The sequence below is a fragment of the Prunus mume genome, linkage group LG1 (assembly GCF_029339155.1).
Source record: "Prunus mume cultivar Tortuosa linkage group LG1, ASM2933915v1, whole genome shotgun sequence".
NCBI lineage: Eukaryota > Viridiplantae > Streptophyta > Magnoliopsida > Rosales > Rosaceae > Prunus > Prunus mume.
This window is the reverse complement of record NC_142698.1, coordinates 25,723,264-25,744,916: the sequence shown is the minus strand read 5'-3', so window position 1 is coordinate 25,744,916 and position 21,653 is coordinate 25,723,264. Positions and strand designations below refer to the sequence as shown.

The 21,653-nt window shown below is 38.3% G+C and overlaps 3 protein-coding genes and 1 long non-coding RNA gene across 7 annotated transcripts; 1 reads left to right on the top strand and 3 right to left on the bottom strand.

Moving 5' to 3' along the window:
• Positions 1-274: 274 nt before the first annotated feature.
• On the bottom strand, positions 275-2,571 carry LOC103323380 (Glycosyl hydrolase superfamily protein). The gene is given in 4 exon segments (XM_008225376.3): positions 275-644; positions 756-1,067; positions 1,070-1,112; positions 1,364-2,571. Coding segments are annotated over 4 exon segments (1,557 nt in total). The 5' UTR covers positions 2,423-2,571; the 3' UTR covers positions 275-501.
• A 2,650-nt stretch (positions 2,572-5,221) lies between these two features.
• On the top strand, positions 5,222-8,356 carry LOC103323389 (Pentatricopeptide repeat (PPR-like) superfamily protein). 4 transcript variants are annotated; one of them, XM_089044112.1, is made up of 4 exons: positions 5,222-6,293; positions 6,441-7,188; positions 7,609-7,735; positions 7,837-8,356. In XM_089044112.1, the coding sequence occupies exons 1-2, from the start codon at positions 5,294-5,296 to the stop codon at positions 7,001-7,003; spliced, it is 1,563 nt and encodes a 520-aa protein (XP_088900238.1). In that variant the 5' UTR covers positions 5,222-5,293; the 3' UTR covers positions 7,004-7,188; positions 7,609-7,735; positions 7,837-8,356. The 4 variants fall into 4 exon arrangements, with proteins under 4 accessions (XP_088900238.1, XP_088900237.1, XP_088900236.1 ...); XM_089044111.1 differs by having other exon boundaries at positions 5,223-7,188; positions 7,622-7,735; XM_089044110.1 differs by having other exon boundaries at positions 5,223-7,188.
• LOC148921441 (uncharacterized) lies at positions 7,908-9,921 on the bottom strand. Its single transcript, XR_016123289.1, has 2 exons — positions 8,978-9,921; positions 7,908-8,129 (listed from the first exon to the last, which is right to left on the bottom strand). It is a non-coding gene; the product is annotated as an uncharacterized LOC148921441 (long non-coding RNA).
• A 1,677-nt stretch (positions 9,922-11,598) lies between these two features.
• On the bottom strand, positions 11,599-15,077 carry LOC103323398 (methyl-CpG-binding domain-containing protein 5-like). Its single transcript, XM_008225400.2, has 3 exons — positions 14,650-15,077; positions 12,411-12,530; positions 11,599-12,312 (listed from the first exon to the last, which is right to left on the bottom strand). Exons 1-3 carry the CDS (start codon positions 15,037-15,039, stop codon positions 12,088-12,090), a joined length of 735 nt encoding a protein of 244 aa, XP_008223622.2. The 5' UTR covers positions 15,040-15,077; the 3' UTR covers positions 11,599-12,087.
• Positions 15,078-21,653: the final 6,576 nt, after the last annotated feature.

Here is a 21,653-nt window from a genome sequence, read left to right as displayed (position 1 = left end):
TTTTAGCCTTGGAAATCTTGTTAAGTAGAAAATACTAGAGGGAAGATTTTAAGATATGGGATATGGTGAAGGTGAATCAAAACAAGTCCTAGCTATGATCCATGGTTTCACGAAATTATTACTTCAGAGAGTAAAGGAACCAGAGGGCACATTTCACCCCAGTAAAATAAAAATAATGGTCCGTAAAGTTGATAAGTACTTTCTTGTAACGATTTAATACACGAGATTCCTATAGAGGCCTTTGGAACCCAGAAGACACCCAAAAAACACAAACTTTCTTGTAACGAAAATAACATTATTTTGCTATCTCGATTAATAATACAACAATATGTGAAAATGTTGTACTCCCTTTAACACGAAAAGTCTCTGTCCAAAACAGAGCCACTTCTTCACACCCAACCAATAATTAAACCCCACTACAATAGGCGCAGGCCAGAGTAGCTATCCTAAATTAATGACGAAATTAAATTAACTCTTTTTAAAATTACAAAAGAAATTTTTCTAAAAGAAAATCATACAAGAAGCTACCACCATCATAAATATCTCTGTCACTGTCACTCTGCTACTTTTCATTTTCATCGAGCCTCCCTCCACCGACTTTTCCAATTTCTCCGACTTGTATGGATACGTGCACGCATCGTAACCTGCCACCCAATTTTTCCACTTTTTTATTATTAAAAAAGAGAGAAGAAAAAAAATTAATTTTGCTAGTTTCAAGATGTCGATAAATAAATTAAAAATCAGGGAAAGCTTACTGGGATCAGTGGTGGTGATGAATCCAGTGTGCTTGAAGTCACAATTGTAATCCTGCGGCCCCACCGACTGGTAATAAGCGTTCATGACGTAAGCTGCGTGCGACCTCACGGTATTGGGCTGAAAGCAGGGCCCACCTTTTTGTATCGCCTTGCAGTCCACTCCGCTGCTGCACACGTAATCTATGTTTGCCTGCAACGCCGCATCAGAAACGTTCGATCTGGGCACGCACCACCTCTTCTCCGACGATGACGGTGCTCTTGCTCCATCGGACGCGGGACCCGATGCACCACCAGATGTGGGTCCGGGCGCCCCCCAGAGCTTGGTCCGGATGCCACGCCAGATGTAGGACCCGCTGCCTAAAATAAATAATTAACGAATGGTCATTATACATAAACAACAACGACAGCGATGACAGGTGAGCTTATGTCGTAGGCATTGTCAGAGCTCAGAAGCACAAACGCGGAAGCCGAATGATCCATTGAGTTAAGACAGAGCATACGACCTCCACCACGTGTCAAAAAACTATTGGCAGCACATGCGAATCAGAATAACTCTTCGATTCTTACCCGCAAAAAGACCAAAAACATTACTAAAATTACCGATTTACCTGTTGGTTTCGCAAAATGCCCACGTCGTAAACCGGGTTCAAGTCGGGCTTGAACAACCCGTAATTCCGCTCCGAAGTCGTGGGTTTCAGATTCTCATTGAACAGCGAGAAGATGTAAGTATCGAACGTCCGGTTCGGCATCAACGGCGTGCCTTTTCCCGAGCTCACGTGCCGCACGAGGTTCCCGTTATACGACGCCGCATTGTCCACATTGACATCGGGCTGGGTCGGGTCGCCCGCGGAGGGCCACCCGGTTTCCGCCACCACGATGTCCACGTCCTCGTACCCGACCTTCTTCATCGCCGAGAAAACCGCGTCCATCTGCGCGTCGAACATGTTGGTGTAGTTCATCCCCGTGGCGTTGTCGAAAACGCCTGCGTTTGGCTTGAAGAGCGCGTAGTTCAAAGTCTCGGGTACGAATCCGAAAAACGGGTACGGGTTGATCAAAAACGGGGATTTGGTCTGGCGGTGAAACTCGAGCATCGGAGTGAAAACGACTCGGTCGTAGCCGGTTCGGAATCGGCCCTGACTCGGTGGACCCGTGTTGGGTGCTAGTATGCCCAGAGAGTGAGGTGTCCCGACCTGGACGGTGGAGATATTAGCCAGCTGGAGAGCCTCTTGGAGAGACTTCATGGAGGGAAGCAGATGCGCGATGAGGTCCTTGTCCGACGTGGCGAGGATTTCGTTGCCGACGGCGATCCGGTTGATGATCGTGCGGGGGTGGAACGGCAGAATGTTAGCGGACACCCAAGCCTGAGCCGCGGAGAGCTTGGCGAGGGCTGGAACGTCTCCGTTTCCGACTGTGACGGTGACGGCGATCTTGGTGTCGGCGAAGGCGCGGAGCATGTCGGGGTTGGCGTCGAAGATTTTGACGCGGTCGATGGTGGTTTTGGTCTTGAGGAAGGTCGCGACCTGGGAGGGCGGCGGGAGGTTATCAGCTATGGTGCCGTAGTTGACGCCGATGGAGTAAGCGGCAGCTCCCATGACGTGGCAGGCGGAGACGAGGAGGAAGAGGAGGAGGAGCTTGGGCGGTGCGGTTGCAGAGGATATTTGCTCCATGTCTCTGATGCAGAGAATCTGAAAGGAGCGAGAGCTAGAGAACACCAGAGAGCATATGTTGAAAGTTGAAACTCGGAAGAAAGGTCTGTGTGTGGGGCCCGCTTAGTATGCTTTGCTTTATGAGTTGATAGGAACAGTTTTGGATTGTCCACAATCAGGTCAAGACTCAAGAGGGAGAGTTGATGAGCGGAGAGACGTGGGGGTAGTGGGGTCAATTCACAACTGCATATGTATTGGTTTGTTTGAAATTTTTGGTTTTTGTTTGCGGATCTTGTCAGTTTTGGCAAAGGTCCATCTGTATTCCATTAACTGGTTGTGATTATCATTTTAGCCCCAACAAAATATTTTTTGGGCAGGAAAAGAAAAAGGTTATAATTAGATCTTTTGGATTATATCTTACCTTGTGAAGTTTAATAGTGTTCTTATTTTAACCAAACAAAAAAGGGATTTTGATAATTTCATGTATGGGGAATAATGAATTGTAACGTACAAGATTTTAAAGGTTAAATCTTTTGGTAATGAAAATCATGTTAGTTTTATACCAAAAGTAGCTTTTACAGCTACAAATGGCACCATAAGTGCCTGATTAATTCACATGGGGGAAATTACAAACGTCATCAATTTACAGCTTATCTTAGGAATTTTCTATTGAGTTTGCTCACAAAAATCTGTGTAATTCACATGTTCATCACACACAAATTTTGGTATTTTGTTTTTTCTGCTTATACACTAAACTTTTGAATCAAGTTTCAACCTATTTCGTTAGGGGCTTTGATCTACCCGTGTAGGCTAGCATAGGCAGAATGACCAGCCCCCAAAAATGGTGAAGGCCAACCCGAGCAAGGAGTGGGCTCCATCAGTCTAGACAAGCCCTTAGGCAAGACTTGTCTGGACTGCTGTCTGACAAGCTGACCTAATCTTGACGTCATTGCGAGGTCAACATCCAATTTAAATAACAACAAAATAGAAAGAAAAATAAAATAAAAATTTTAGAAATATTTTTAATAAATACCTAGCCATATTCTTCACTTCCTACACCAAAACTTTATACAAATTCTTCTCCTCATAACTCATGTGAATAGTAATTGCTCTTGGGTTGCTGTGGCAATGGCGGAAAATCAACAAAAAAATTGCAAGGGCAGACACTATTTACATGAATAGTAGAAGCCATTGCAAAAGGCTTGTTGTGTTTCCACTCATTGCTATGGCAAAAGGCAAATACTATTCACTTAAATTTTATTTTTTTTTACTTAAACGATTAATTTGGAGAAGATTTTCGGTTTCCACATTTCAATATTTATTATAAAATTCATATCTAGTAATTCAAATGAATTTTTGGGATAAGATTTTTGATTGCCACGTGTCCATATTTATTATAAAATTCACCTCTCAAATTTTAGATAAGATTTTTTGGTTGCCACGTGTCGATATTTATTATAAAATACAAATCTCATATTTCAGATAAAATTTTCACTCTTTAAAATCGCGTCATCTGCCATCTCTATATTTTAAATCCATTTATAAAACCAGAGACTTAACTCAGACCTCTCACACCATATCCTTCTCTATCCTTTCATTTATCAAATTTTAAATTTCATAGTCCACTCTCAATGTCGAATATGAGGAGATGCTTGGAAAGACAAGAGCGATAAATTAAAGAAGGAAGGAGCAGACGAGCTGAAGAAGAAAGGGAGGAGGAATAAGATGATGAACAAGTTGCCATAGGAGTGGGTATTCTCCCAATAGGCCTCGGCTCCTTTTGGATTGGTGAGTCTTGATTCATCGGGAAATCTAAAGGCGAATCCAATGCCATTGAATCATGGAGCGGCATCTCGTTCAACACAACGGTCGGACCAATGGGAATAATTTTGAATCTCGTGCTTCGAATGTTGTACCTCGTTTTTGCCAACGCATCTCTCCATTTCTCCAACTCTTTATTCAAAATTTTCCACCTACTAAACAAGTCGTTTCCGTACGACCGAAACCCGATCTTTCACAAAATTCGGCATGAATTTTTCTCAACATATGAGAGAACTTCATCTCATAGCCCGTGTTCGGACCAACTTGGACCCAACACTCACACAACAAACCATCTTCCATAGTTGTCCATGCCCCTCTAGCTTCGATGGAAGATGCCATTTGTATTTCAATGCAAATGAAATTTAGAAAGTGAAGAAAATTTGGTGTGGAAAGTAAATTATATTGGAAGAAGGAAAAAATGTATGAAGATTTGATGTTGAAAGTGAAGAATATTAGTTGGTATTTATAAAAATAAAAATAAAAAATTAGAATTTTTTTGTTTTTTTTTTAAATTTTGATTTTTTAACCAAAAAAGGCAACTATTGGATTGGTGGACAAAAAATGATCGAACAACCTAGGACTTGCCACGTGGCTTCTAGCTGTTGGCGGAAATCAAGGTTGACACCCACCTGGCGTCATCGCACGGAAGTTTAATTTTTTTTTTACCATTGGCACATGCACCAAATTGGGTTTAAAAAAAATTTTTTTGAATCCAGCCACTGACGTTATGCTAGCATCAAGCTCTGACATTAGCAGCCCCCAAGCACGAGCACAGGCTCATTTTGTCTTCAGGCTTGCCCTGTTTGCTGGGACACACCTCCTGCCCGGGCCACACCTGTGCGCTGGAACGTCGAAATGGGCTTGGGCCACCTCCTACCCGGCCCAAACCCAGCCACTAGAAATGCTCTAACTCAAGCGGTTAAAAATATAAACTGGGCTGATCCGAACAAGTTTAACCCGTCCCCTTTCATCATGGGTGGGCAAAACTACCTTCCGATTCCGAGTTCCTAAAATGTTCAGCTAATTCTAATTCCGAAGAGAGGCAAGGCAACAAGAAACCGCAGGACAGTAATGTCTCTAACGAACGAAGCTTTGCTACTCATTCAGAAAATGGTGAAGAGCCCGCCACTAAAAGCCTTCTCAATTTTCAACTCCTCCACTCTCCAAGGCTTCCAACACACCCACCAATCCATATCCTTCATTCTCCACCGCCTTCTCTCCTCCAACATGCCAACACACGCCCAGTCTATCATTCTTCAAGTGCTCTCTGGTCGACTTTCTTCCCCATTCTTCACTCCCTCCTCTCTCCTCCACCATTTAACTCAACCCCACTTGAGCTCTAACCCTCTCTGTAGTTATCTGTTTGAAACTATCATCAATGCCCATGTTCAATCTCAGTTGCCAGAGCAAGCCCTTTACTTTTTGAAGCAGATGGTTGACCAGGGCCTCGTTCCCAGATCAAACACTTTTAATAATCTGTTGGGTTTTCTTGTTAAGTCAAAAGATTTTGGAAAAGCTTGGTGGATTTTCAATGAGTTTAAGGGTAGGGTTGAGTTGGATGTGTATAGTTTTGGGATAATGATAAAAAGTTGCTGCGAAGCTGGTGATTTGGATAGAGGTTTCGAGCTTTTGGTTCAATTGGAGGAAATGGGTCTGTCTCCGAATGTTGTTATATTCTCTACTTTGATTGATGGGTGTTGTAAGAATGGTGATTTAGAGAGGGCAAAGAAGATGTTTGGTAAAATGGAGGAGCTTGGTTTGGTTGCTAACCAGTACACATATACTTCGTTGATTGATGGGCTTTTCAAGAAAGGCCATAAAAAAGATGGGTTCGAGCTCTATGACAAGATGAAAAGTAATGGGGTTGTTCCTAATGTATGCACTTATAATTGTTTGATTAATGAGCGTTGCAATGATGGGAAAATGAGCAGAGCTTTGGAACTGTTCGATGAAATGCGTGAGAGAGGAGTGGCCTGCAATGTTGTAGCATACAACACCGTAATTAGCGGATTGTGCAGGGAAATCAGGATGTGGGAAGCTGAGAAGTTTTTAAATCAGATGATAAGGGAAGGTATTAGTCCAAACACAGTTACTTTTAACACACTAATTAATGGGTTTTGTAACCTAGGAAAGTTGGACAAGGCTTTGAGTTTATTTGATCAGTTAAAGTCAAATGGACAATCACCATCTTTGGTGACTTATAATGTTTTGATTCAAGGCTTTGCTAGAGCCCAAAATTCTGCAGGAGTTGCTGATTTAGTGAGAGAGATGAACGACAGAGGTGTTTGTCCTTCTAAAGTGACGTGTACAATTTTAATCGATGCCTTAGTTCGATCTGGTGACATGGAAAGAGCATTTCAGATATTCTTTTCCATGGAGAAGGCCGGTATGGTGCCCGATACTCACACCTATGGTGTCTTAATCCATGGATTATGCATGAAAGGCAATATGAAGGAAGCATCGAAGCTGTTCAAATCAATGAGTGACACTAATTTGGAGCCAAATGATGTCATATATAATATGATGATTCATGGTTACTGCAAAGAGGGTAGCTCTTACAGGGCACTGAGGTTGCTCAAAGAAATGAGAAAGAATCGAATGATTCCCAATGTGGCTAGCTACAGTTCCACCATTGTAGTGCTTTGTAATGATGGGAAGTGGGAGGAGGCTGAGTTTCTGCTTAAAGAGATGATAGAGTCAGATTTAAGACCATCAGTTTCTTTGTATAACATACTTTCTAAAGCGAAAGGTAATAGTACTGGTGAAGTTATGAATGTTTGAATGTGAATGAGAATCCCAATTTCTAAAACTTTCCATAAGATGGAATCGTATGTCTCGTTCATAAGACCCGGACACCTTGTTTGGTGACCCGGACAAGACCCATATGCATTGACTAAAGAGCTCCCTTGAGGTACAAGAAGTCTCACAGCTGTACAGCTTCATACTCCAATATCTTGCCTCACCCAGTAAGGATCTCAGTCTCAAAATTTCTTCTTTTTTTTTTTTTTTGGCTGAACAATTACATTGTTGTTCATGAGGTTCTGTATATCCCCTTTTTTTATGGGTTTGCATTTTTCTTCAGAGTTTGGCCTTTAGGTGCACTCTGTCAGTTAACTTAGGTTTCTCTCTCTAGGTAGTAGTAATTCCAAAAGGATGAAAGTTAATGGAAATATATGACCATAATACACATTGTTTGCCCTCTCTGTATTGCTCAAGTTTGTTTTTGCATAATATACATTCAAAGATACATATCTCTGTCATTTTTTTTCTGTTGTAATACATTTTTTGTCCATTTTTTTATTGCTCAAGTGTATGTAGTAGAAATATACATTGTAATTCAGGACGAATCGAAGCTAAAATTCTTTCTATTTGGGAATTGATGTCAGTTAAAAATTGTAGTTGGATGAAAGCCATAGGCCTTGTGCAAGAAAATCAGAACTTGAATACTTGGAATGCAATTTCATATTTCTCGTTGGCTACTAACATAATGCAAGAGGGGATTTACTTCTAAAGGTACGAGTAATATTGATAGTTACATGCTCTGTGTTTGTAACATCAAAAGTAATCAACTGAGAATTACAGAAATCCCCCTAATTAAGATACATTTTGAGCAGGAGCACGGCAAAGAGGACAGTTGCTTTCCGTTATGGCTAGCCATTGATCAATGCAGGACGTGTGATACGAATGTTACAAATAGCAAGCAACCGACACTCTTGCCCCTCCCTAAACTCCTCCAAACAAATTACACACTCAGGACTAGTAGTAACAGTATATGTGAAGAGGATTGACGCCTGCTGCGGCGGCTATACTGCAGCAATATTACGACCAAGATTTGACAGCGGTCGACCTGCTTCGAGATCATCGTGCCGTGCATCATCACTCGGAAAATGATCATTGGGCGTGCGGTCTTTGCAACAAAAAAAGAAGATCATGATTGTGAGGGGGCCTCCCATGGCGAGGGCAAGGGTTTAATAGACATCATCAAAAGCAGGCATGATGTCTATACGAGAGAGAGAGAGAGAGAGAATTATTGAAGAGCTTGTTTAGCTTAATTAATTAGGTTATTATGTACAAGCTTTCAGAAACAAGAATGAGTTTCTTTTAATTTCAGAAACAAGAAGTTTTTAAATCCAATTAGAATCAGAATTGTAGAGGTTTCTAACTGTAACCGAAAACAACGGCGGGGTTATTTGCCCGTCCATAAACTGTGCTTTTAATTATAAACATATAATTTCACTTTTCACCCAAAATCAGGTTATTTTATCTAATTTACGAGAAAAGAGAATCAAACCTGAGTGCAAGGGCGCGGACTCACTAACCTGATCAACTGGTTTAATCCACATATTTTAAAATTTTAGGATTTAATTGTCAGGTTATTTTAAATTCTAATTATCAAGTTTTGGGGGTAACATAAGATGACTATAGAAAATTGCATGAAATCGATTACTGTAGCTCAAAAATACAATAACAATAATATTTTGTTGAGACTGAATAAGGGAAATACTTTCAAATCCTACCACTATAATTATTCTAGCAAATAATCCCATTATATTAATATCATGTCATATTTCGACATCAAACTGTCCTGTATAGTCTTAATATTCATAAATAAAATACCAATATTCAAGGGAAAAGGGGCTAAAATTCTTTCTATCTGGGAATTTCTTTTTTTAGCACAAGCTATAGTCTAAATTACAAAGAGAAATGAGGTTTCTCATACACACTACAAAAGTATCATGGATGGATGATTCGAACCTTATACTACTGGTGTGCAAGTTTTGGGAATTGATGAGTTAAAACTTGCTTGCAGTTGGATGAAAAACCATAGGCGCTGTGCAAAGAAAATCAGAATTTCAAAACTTTCAATGCTATTCCATATTTTTATTTGGCTGCTAACATAATGCAAGAGTACATGACTGTGATTGAAATATTCTATCTATGATAAGAGCTTTGAACATCACAAGTACATAACTAAGATATATTTTGAACAGGAGCACGGCAAAGGGGACAGTTAGGGCCCGTTCGGTAATGTTTTTAGAGCCTGTTTTCTGTTTTTGTTTCCTGTTTTTCACAAAAACACGTTCCATCGTTTTCGTTTTCCCTCACAAAACGTTTTCTGAAAACAAATCTGACTTTGTGAACAAAAGTTGAAAATGAAAAAAAGTTGTTTTCAGTGATTTCATTTTCAGTGTTTTCCGAAGACACAAGAATGCATCCCATCAACAACTCTAGCTCTCTCTCTTGACAACCGATAAACCCACCAACAGGAACAACACCCATCTTCTCTGACCCAAAATAAACAGATCTGCAAATTAAGAAAAAAAAATACAGAGGAAGAAGAAGAAAAAAACAGAGACAAGAAGAAGAACCACTACATACCCAACTCAACCACCATCATCACCCAATCAAACCATCACAACCATTAATTAGTGGATCAAGAGAGAGAGAGAGAGAGATGGGTGGGTGTAGATTCATGCCATGGAAGGAAGGAGGAGTGGGTGTAGCCTGGGAAGGAAAGGAAGGAGAAAAGAGGAAGAAAAGGAGAAAAAAGAAACGGCCTGGGGAAGGAAAGGAAGAAGAAAAGGGGAAGAAAGTAGGAAAGAGGAAGAAAAAGAGAAAAAAGAAGCAGCCATGTGAAGGAAAAGAAGAAGAAAAGAGGAGGAAAGAGAGAAAAGAAGAAAAAGAAGAAAAAAAAAAGAAAAAAAGGAGATAAGATAGTTTTTTAGCTTAAATTTTTTTCATTGTTTACAATAATTTTAGCCTCTAAAAATATCAGATTACTAAAATTTTGAACAGGAGCACGGCAAAGGGGACAGTTAGTTTTCCTTTTGGCTAGCCACTGATCAATGCAGAACTTGTGATACGAATGCTTACAACTAGCAAACAACCGACATTTCTGCCCCTCCATAACATCTTCCAAGCAAATTGCACAGTCAGTTCCAGTAGTACCAGTATACGTGAAGACGGTTGAGGCCTGCGGTCGACCTGCTTCAAGATCAACATGACATGCATTATGACTCCGAAAAGAACCATCCCGGGTGCGGTCTGGCCCGCAAAAACCAATGATAATGAGGATTAGAAACACGATGATGAGAGGCATTGGAAAATCAAAAGCAGACATGATGTCTATACGAGAGAGAGAGAGAGAGAGAGAGAGAGAGAGAGATTTGAAAAGCTTGTTTACCTTAATCAACTAGGTTATTATGTATACGCTTTCAGAAACAAGAATGAGGTTCTTTTAATTTGAGGAGGCTATAAGCTACTACTGGCGACAATATATTTATAAGAAGTTTTAAAACCAAATTAGAATAGGAATTGGAGAGGCTTAATTAGTCCCCCCGTACTTATCATACATGGTTTCTAACTGTGACCGAAAAAAAGAAAAGAGGGTTTCTAATTTCGAAGAAGAAGAAGAAGCGTGGGCAAGAAGTTTCCAAAACCAAAATTGCACAGGGTTTGTATAGATAAAGACAAATCACCTTTATAACGGTGGGGTTGTTTGCCCGTCCTTCATTAAAAACATATATAATTTAACTTTTTACCCAAAAGTAAGTTATTCTAAGATATTTTTGTTTTTTTGAAATATAAGCGATAGTCTAAATTATTTTACATTAATCCAATTTATGGAAATGGAGAATCGAATTCGGGTGTAAGAGGAGTTTTGTATTCAGGGTAACTTGGTTGTAAATCTTCTGCATGTGGAAGAAAAATGGGAAATACTTTCAAATAGTACAACTAGTTTGGAAAAAAAAAAAAATCTATTATTATTTTAGCAAATAGTCCCATTATAGATATGATTTTATATTTCGATGACAACTAGTCCGACGTAGTTTTGCTTTGCATAAATAAGTATCAATATATTTTGTTGATTTACTATGGCAATTTGAGAACTTTGCAGGTGAGTAGACTCCCATTGACACATAAAAAAAGCCATCATACACTTCTCAATATACAAATTCTTACTTACGTTCATTAGTGGATGACATTTTTTAAAGTGCCAATAACAATTTCCCTTTGGTGAATATAACCTTTCGATATACAAATTCTTACTTACGTTTATTAGTGGATGACATTTTTTAAAGTGCCAATAACAATTTCCCTTTGGTGAATATAACCGAGTACATCATGAGTTCATAATTTCTCACAGAATTGAGTTGTAGATCACCTTCGGAAATTAAACGGCATCAGCGAAAAAAGACATTCAGAAGGACTCACCTTCGGAAATTAAATCGGCCAAAAAACACAATCACAAGGCGGCTACCTACATTTTTTGGGAAAATTCATTAGTTTTGGTTTCTGCTAATCTTTGTTGATGCGAAAAAATAGTGTTCTTTAGCGTTGCCCACTTCTTTACAAGGATGAAAGAGAGTGCTTACTAAAACATAAAAATCACATATGCCTATTGAATGAACTGTCAAACACAAAATTCTGAAGGGAACAGATATACATAGACATGAGTTACATGTAAAGAGAGAATTAACGGAGAGATGTTATATGTACTCCAAAATATGCTTACACCTCCATAAACTTGCAAACGAGCGCAAGTAGCTTAATGACTATTTTGGAGTGCCAATAACATTACTTAGAAAGAAAGAAAAACTTGATCAAGAGCAAATATAAGACAGTTTTGAATAGCTCTGTACCCAAAATGACTAAATACCAAAAAGCAATGTAGACTAGATCCGCTGTCATATGATATGAGTCCGTATGATTCAAAAGATTCCAAAAAGATCAGTAGGGAGGAAGTATGGAGAAAGATGATCTAATATTGGTCAGTGTAGTCTGTTGGCAAAAAGAATAACCATTTTTCGTGGTGCATCCTCGTGATATGGAAAGAGGGTTCAAAATATTTTCAATGAGAATGATCAATATTTTCGGGATGTGGCAGATGTGAATGCAGCTGCCCATTCTTGTGTAGTAGATTCAGGCACCTCTTTGTTACCAATAAAGGGTGTCCAGGACCCTGCAGAAGAGTCTGTAAGAACCCATACAACGTTCTCAGGCACATTGACAAAATCAAAGTTCAAAGCAGAACTCTTCGGCTTTGTGCTAGACTTCTTTTGTTTATGGCTTCCAGAACCCTCTACAGACTGACAGAAATAAGGTAAATGGAAAAAAACATCAGTAAGAAAAATAAAAGAAAACCTTTAACCACTGTTGGCCAAATAAGAAGTCATTTTTTACTCACTGTTTTGTCACCACTGGCATTCTCTGTTGTTTTCTTCCTTTTAATTGTTCCTGTTTCCAGAAAGTAAAGAACTTCTACCTTTGACCGAAACCGGCGGCCTGAAACTGGATCAACGTAATACTGGGCAAAACAGAGGATTTAAACCTTGCTCAGACTTGATTGCTGCAAAAGCAATCTTCAATGTTCTTATATTTTTGGGATTTTATTCATTTAAACGGAACTGATGCAAAGAACAGAACTGTAAAAAAAAAATTTGAAGATCAAGTAGCAATTAAAAATACAAGCATCTTATGCCACTTGCAAAAAATCTTTCACACAAAAAATAAGTGCAGTTTCTTTGTATAAAATCAATTGTTGAACTCTACCATTCCATTTAGTTGTTGAAACAAAACTTGCACACAGGGAAAACTAATCCACAGGACATAAGTCTTCTTCCTTTCTGGTTTCCCTACCCTTTGTCTTTCCTGGTAAATCTGACATGTAGCTCACTTATACCTTGAAGGTTTTCTTGAAAAAATGTTGTACATGCATTGGACAATTGTTTTTGTTCATGAGCCAGTGACTGGCGAAATTTGAACTACAGGGACACAAACTTGGGAATTTTCTCCCTTCTAATCATACTTCCCTAAAAAGATGCAGATTAGGGAAATCAATGGGGGAGTCCTAATGATGTTATACGTCAGTTAACTCTTTAGAAGCAGGATCAATTACACTTTTGCATAACTAACGTGTTCTGCACCACTTAATAACTTTTTGTTGGACCTTATTTTCCAGATCCAACCGTTGTAAGAGTACCCACCATGTATGTCAAACAGAGCATCTATACTAAATTTTTAACCTTCTTCATGGAATAGTTGCCGATCTTGCATCGAACAGAAACAATACGTGTGTGATAAGAAAATTATATCTACAGGTTAAATTGGGGAAACAAGATCCTATCACATGCTAATAACTGGTGCAAAATTCTATATATTTTACACTAGTGTCAACTGATCTTCTCCCCTCCCACTTTTATTAATACGTATTTGTTTTTGCAAGGAGTTGTACACCACTTCCTATATCAGCGCCACAAGTAATGTGACTTTTTGGGCAGTGGGTATTGATATACTTATCAATTACTAAAATAGCACCAAAACACCTTGGGGAAGAAAAACTATTAGACTTTTAATGTCAGTAATTACTAAGACATGATCCTGACCTTATACAAAATATTCATTCCAAATGCTATAACGAGTGCAGGGCACCATTTTCACTCACTCTTATTCAACAGAATGCACGGACCCCTCTATACAGCATTTAAATTTTTTTTCTTCCAACCATCGCAAACAGTGTCACTAGGACTGATTAAAATAAGACCTTGTGAACAGAACGGAAATAATGTTTTGAAAGCTCTGATTGTCCAAGAAATGCTAATTAGTAGCTTGAACCAGTAGGTGATTATTTTACCCCTAACCAAATTAAAAACAGAGAAAAGTGTTTCCTTTGGATAAAGCATAATAGCGTTATGCAACTGGGTTGAATTCCAAAACAAAGAATTTGTCCAAAAACAGTTGGTTTTCGGAAAGCAAACCACCAAAGAGTCCAAAGTGTGCGAGAAGCATTCTTGGCAGTGCAAACATCACATAAATGATACCCAAAATAGGATAACACTAATGTTTATAACTTCTTAGGAGTTTTAGACGAACTTGAAAGAACAACACTAAGCTTAAAGATAATGGATATGAAGATTTTCTTCACCAATTTACTGTTCTTTACAGCTACAAACTACATTGCGTACCCTGGAGCAGATTTGCAGAATAACCACTTTAGTGTGTGTGCAAAATAGGATGAAAGGTCATCAACCTTTAACCCTTGCAACAATATGGTAAAAGCATACCATCTTTAACACAAAAATAATTAGCTATCTAATATAAACCATAAATACCAAACCCTACACCCTAAACTGAAGTCGTTTTGGTTATTTACAAAATATCAGCTCAAAAATAAATAAGTGGATCCTATTTATTTTGTTTGACAATACGTTATTTAATACTTTTTTTTCTTCTCATAATGGGAGACAAAAATGGGTTTAAAACAGAGAATCTAATCAAATCTTATAGTTCCTTCTCTTCCTTCATTTCTTTCACAGAGTGACCAAAACGAGCATTAATCATCAACAAACCAACACTTACTAACATAAGAAATTTCTATTTCTGAGCTCATAGAAAATCTAACAATAATCTGTAAAACCGAAACTTACCCTATCTGTACTCCCAGCTGTTGCACCAGAGGCCCGAACTCTTTCTTCTACGGACCAACCTTGCGGCAACCAGTTCTCCAGAGGCTCCACAAACCCTTTTCGCTTGACTCGCCCGGCCCCACCATCTGGATTCTCCATACCCGACCCGGACGTAGCTGGCTCTGCACATTTCGATTGCTCAGGCGCTCTTCGGGGCTTTTGGGCTTCTTTTACGTTTTGACCATTGGAGGTTCTGGTGGTGGCGTCGATGAAGGAGCCCGGTCGGAGGAGAGGATCAGGGGGTATATCGGAGTTTAGGGTTCCAGCGCGATAGTCAGGATAGTTTGGGCGCCGATCGGGCGTGCTCCGAGTCCGGTTCAGATTTTGACCCGACGATTCGCGGACTGACATTGAGTGTCTGTATCTGAGGTCCTACTCTGTTGGACTGTTAGCTCTGTGTTGGTATAATGGGACAGGAGTTCGGATTGCAGGCTGGGCCGGGTCAAGTTTCAAATCAAGTCGGGCTAAGTTCGTGGGGCTTTTTGATGATTCGATTTCAAATGGGCTGAAAAAGGAGAGTCGGGCCGAATCCCTCGGTTCCCGATCAAATTTGAGGCTTTCGTACCCAACGCTTTTTATTTTTCCTATTTTTAAAATATTTTTTTAATGATTTTTCTCTTAAGTTTGACCTAAATAAATAAGTATTGCATAATGAGTAATTTCATTGTGCAACGAGAACCACCACATGAAATTAGGCATGAGATTTTTAACCATTAAAATGCAAAACTATTATGACTCTACTTCACTAACAAGATATTGTTTGCTTTTGGTCTAAGCTCTCATGGTTTTGTTTATGGACTCAAGCTTATACTATCTTGCTAGGAAGTCAAATACCCACATATATATATATATATATGAAACTTCACATTTCCCTCCCCAAGTGATGTGAGATTTTATATTGATCTTGCCATTTCTCATCTTACATCTTTTAGGGCTCACAGGTCTTACGATCCACCTTCCATGGGGACCAACATCCAGTGTTTTCGCTGGCACACTTCCTGTTAAGTCTAGCTTTGATATCATTTTGTCACGACCCTTATTCACTAGTAAGATATTGTCTGTTTTGGGTATGGCCCTCATGGTTTTGTTCCCTGGCTCAAGCTTATGCTATCTTGCCCAAAAGGCCTCTTGCTAGGAAGTACGTAGGGAGGAAAGGCCCAGGGGTGGACATGTGCTCTCAAATTTTCTTTGCGACAATGGTCTTACTAAAACCTTAGTGTGTATATTTAATAAAGAACATTTCCTTTGATTTTTTGCTAGTATTGATGATAAGTAGATAGTTAATGTTACATGCAAAATAATATAGTATAACAAATTTAAATTGGGAATTTTGTATCAAGTAAAAAGTATATTTCAATATATAAGGTGCCCTATGTATGAAAATTTTCTGGCTCCGCCACTGCAAGTGCTGAAGGAAACATTAAAATCCTAGTTATATTTAGCCACAAAGATAAGGTTACAAATAACCTCTAGGCAACGGAAGCTTTAAAATTAAATCTTTGAGCTTTAACATAACCAACCCCAAGTATCTTAAAGGCTTGGATTAGATTGTTCCTCTCCTAGACATTCTAGACTAAGAGAAAAAGAGAGTAGAAGTTTTACCCTTGAAGCAGTACTCAAGGTTGACATCCTTTAAGTTGATCACCTTATGGAAGACCTTTTTTATTCACCAAGTCACCAATGGAGGTGATCACTAACTTTTCCACTCCAAGAAAGATGGAGGATATGATGCAACTTAGGAAGGAGATTATGCTAGTGCTCACTTCCTAGGGTGGCCGATTTTGGCTAAGTGGGATGAGCTTGATGGTGGTCTAACTCCTCTCTTAAAATTAGTTAAAAAATACTTATATAGACTTGCAAGAAGTAGACCGAATTCCCTCTATGTAAAACAGGTCATGGGGTCTCTATTGGGCCTCTTGGGCTTATGTGGTCATCCAACTATGCCCACATGTCTTAACTAACCCAATGGGCCTTGAACTTGATGTTATAGTTTAGGCCCAAAGTACCATTTTCCCGCATTCTCTTAATTAATTCAATCTCTATTAAATTAATAAGTCTATGCACATCATATTTATTTCCTTTCATCTATCCTTATCGGTATACGATCCATTAGGTTCTAATCTGTAAGGTAGTGAGCGATTCAAAACTCTTTATTGATCGATTGTATATTAAAACTCCCTTTTAATTCTCTCTTTATGAGAACTAGATTATATCTTGTTTTCAGGGCTTCCATAAACCGTGAGTGATGTCTAGCAATATTTCATGGTTGTCTAAGCCAATATAGAATAGGGTTGTGAACATATTCAATTGAAATTACCATGTAGTACAGTTTTTCTCTAAAACAATGCTCTTGATCATGCTATTGGGGCATGTACTTCACGTCAAGCTCATAATGTGATTTATAGTCTCATGTGATTCATTAAAGCATGATCACAATCTCTATTATTGATCTAGCTCGTTGCTTTGACAAAGGACTTCTGAATCACATCTTCTGAGCATTATCCTCATTTACTGAAGGTATAGATCCCTTGTTGTATATTCACATGTCTCCATGAATTGATCATGAACCCTAGTCATATCTTTGGGTTATGCCCAGAGGAACACAACGATTCAACATGGTTAAGTGCCCACAACGCTTCTATGACATAACTCGTGGTGCCTCAGGTTAAGGAATTTACGTTATTCCGACTTGAGAGATCATGATTCACATGTAAGTAAAACTTTCATTCAAGTTCTCTCTGTTGATTGTGTTCAATGAACTCATTCTCAATTGAACACTCATATACTTATCTTAGTGTCTCCACACGAATGACTTGAGACCAGTCATCCTCATGATTAAGCAGATATAGTGAATGATGGTCTTTGCGGATTATCAATACTCAGTTGATTGTCATATGACCACAAACTCTTTAGGATGTGGACATGGTACAGAAAGGTCTCCTGAACTTAACTTCTTTAAGTCACTTTCTATGTCTCACGATCCATGAACTTGTTGGTTAAGTAAATAACTAAGACTATTACTCAAAACAATATCATGCCTTTAATTAATTAAGTGGAAATATCCTTAGAGTTTACATCTCATGATTGGCTCTAAGGCATGCTTCTAACAAGTGCTCACACATATATGACACTTCACATTTCCCTCTCCGAATGACGTGGGATTGCTCACTAATCTTACCCATTCTCCCCTTGCGTCCTTCAGGTCAACTACAACATTGATCGTCATGTTAGGTCGATGCTAAGACTCAACTTATCTTAGACCTAAAAATCATCTAAGAGATAACCGCAAAATTTTGAATGATTGGAGGTCAACAGCTAATTGTTCGTAGTTGGTGTAATTTATATACGTGTGTTATAGGAAACGATTTATCATGCTTGTTGTTGAAAAGTTTGTGCTTTTAGACATTGGCGCCTCAGCAGTTATGTATATGAGACAAAATGACTTTGAGACAGACACGTTTCAATTAAGATGCTTAATACATATGTTATCAAGTTGAACAAGTGATTTTGAAACCAGAGTCTGACATATGAAATAGATAATCAACACGGTTTTTATTAGATCAAATGTCTTGAGTAAATCTCAATGAAATTGACACACCCATTAGATATAGATAAAGATATAGCCAAAAGACGTAACATCCAAAATGGATCTTGGTGATGGGAAAATGCACCATATAAGATCTACTAAGAAATTAGTATGATAGCAAAGTGAAACCCCTTATTTTCTTTTTATGCACAAGAGCTAAGCTATAATCAACCCCATCCTTATATACAAATAATGATTGAGGGATCTTAACAAAGGAAAATGACGCCAGATAAGATCTACCAATAATACATCCCAAACACTGAGTGAAGCCTACTATAGTCAAGCCAGAATTGACACATCATTATATATCGCTGAGGGTGGACCCGAGAGTGGTAGGTAAAGTCCAGAAAAAACGCCAGATAAGATTTATCAAAACGCCAAATACCATATGACATGTGCCCCTACTTTTACCAAATTGTCCTTCTGGAGTCCTCGGTTGTATCTATAAAACTGACCTAAGCTATTCGCTAGTATGTGTGCAAACTCGCCGTAAGCTAATTACTGTAGAGTGTTCTAGGGCATTTCTACCAATTAGGTATTTGCTTCCATTGAGAGAGAGAGAAAGAAAAAAAGAAAATGGTGAACTCATCACATGCATCTGAAGGCCAAATGATGAACGAAGGAGGTATGATTATCAATAACCCTAAATTTTGATAATTTTTGTAATTATTTTTTACCTAATTTCGAGCTTTGATAGCGTTAATCGAGAGATTTCTCTTTAATGTATTTTCCTATGTAAATCATGATGAAGCATCTTGATCTTTTGCTTTTCATATTGTCTTAATTAAGGAAATGATTGAATATACATATATTTGATGTGTTTCGTATATTAGAAAATCAGAGGGAACATTTTTTCATTTCTTAAGCCCAAGGTATTTTTCATTTGATTTCTTTGCTTGTGCATGTTTTTCAAAAGCCCACAAATTGATAGGATGGACAGCCATGAGTTAGGACACAATCTACATGCCTACAAATTAATTTGAAAATGGTATAGTAAGTTTGACACACCCAATTTGTCTTATGGCACTCCAAATTCATTTGTATAATTCTTATACATAGTGAGAGTGGGGTGTGCCAAAAGTTAATATGATAGTGTAAAGTTGAAAGGAAAATAAGATATGTAGTTTTTTTAGGGCCCGTTTGATAACCATTTCAATTTTAGTTTGTAGTTTTTATTTTTTGTGCAGAGTATAGAGGATAAAATAGGGAGAATGAGAGTGAAGATGAGATTGAGAGGGAAGATGAGAGCGGAGGAGGGAGGAAGAAGTAACAAAAGTGAAAACAAAACTAAAAACTAAAATCTATTTGAAATTGTTTTCACTTTTACTACTCTTCCCTCCCATCCTCTCCTCTTATCATCTCTCTCAATCTCATCTTCACTCTCATTTTCCTCTATATTCTACCATAAAAAATAAAAAACTAAAAACTAAAACCTAAAATTGAATTGGTTATCAAACGGGCTCTTAATGAATAGTACTCTTTTTTTCTTTATACCATACCCCAAAAAAATTATTATTATTTTATAATTTTCCCTTATTTTATTTTTCCAATACTGGTTTATAAAGAAGTATATATATTATGTGATTTGTTGTACTTGATGCATTGTATGTAGCCTTACTGTATCTACATTAGTACACATTAGCAGTTTATATGCAAACGAATATAACAGTCCATACATATAGAAGGCACAAAAAGATGGAAATATTTTTTAGGTAATTATCTATCACATATTTTCATGTCAATAGTATAAACCGTCCATAGGCCATGGACCACCCAAGATTATATGACAAGTAATCAAAAGACTTAACCATTTTTTCCTTTTTCATTATTCCATTACTTGTTATACTTGTTACATTGCGTGTACAACGTGCCATACATGGAAGAGATTTTTTATGTTTAAGGTAATTATTTATCACCTTTTTTTTTTCTGCCAATTGTGTAAATTGTCAATTGTCTTTGAACCAACCTAACATGATGTGGCTAATGAAAACGTATAGACCTACATTTTTGTTGTATAAAAGGTATAGCACTACCTTCACTAACACACACACATTAGAAACTTTTCTATCACTTTCCTTCACTTTTCTAAGTTTTTTTCTTGAGCAAATTGAAGTCCGTATAAAGCTCTTGTAAGAAAATGAAGGATGATGATGATGATGATCTTATTGACTATGATGTTTGGACTTGCTGAACTCCAGTGTGCAGTGGCGTGTCATCTCCCAACCGAGCTCAATCAACTCAACAAGCTATACCGCAGCCAATAGAAGCTCAAATTGTAGTTGGTCGCTTTGACCTAAATTCATTGCCTGAGGAACGAGACGACCAACTAATGGCGGTGGCTTTTTATCAAGATCAACCACCATCCGCAACGGATCAAGATCAACCACCACCTGTGACTGATGAACATCAACCATCAACTGTGGTTGATCAACATCAGCCACCAGTTGTGGCAGATCAAGATCAACCAAGACCGAAACGCCATCGGGGAAGATTTAGAAACTCTGGTTCGAGACCAATCGAGGTTGAATGGCCTGACTGGTTGCCTTCTACGTGGAAGTTCATTGCCACAAAACGCAAACGTGGTAGGACTAAGAATATGATTGACAAGGTAATGAAACAAGTACTAGTACTCTTCTGATATTTTATAATCAATATATGTAATTGCTTTCATAAATGGACCAAAACTAACATTGGTCATGCCTTAACTTCTCTTGCAGCTGTATATAAGCCCGGAAGGACACCAGTTTCGGTCCAAGAAGCAAGTTCTCGATTGGATTAGAAGAAGTCATGTTGAAAATGATAACTTGTAATCAGAGGGTGTATAGCTTAGAAACAGACTATTTTCAGATTAATGCAGTGTTCATCTCCTGATCTGAGTTAACTCCTTAAGTTGGGATGTAATTGATTTCTTTTGTTGGTGCTTGCCTTCTAGCTTTTACTCAGACTGATCTTGTACCCTTGTATATTTTGTTGTTGAAATTGTACCCTTGTATCTTAGATTTTCTCTTTCAATTACATAACAAGGCTTTTCAATTTCTTTCCAGCAAACTTAATCTCAAGGTCAACTTCTGTGATTCTCACAGAAAAAATAAATATTTTTAATATGAATTCAAAGTGTGTGGCTATTAATACGGATGAAGAAAGCTTCTAACCTGTCTTAATATACTTTGTGCTTGTGAGCGAAGTATCACAATTATTTTTCTATTTGCCAAAATTTTTACACTGAGTCACTGAGTACAGATGGTCATGCAAGTGAGTGATACGGTGATGTGGATGGTGAGTGGTGCGCTTAGATCTAGACTTCTTCGAAGCAATTGTGGCTGAAGAAAGAACAAATCACGGCCATAGGTTCTCCTACCTCAGGAACGAGACCTTCTGG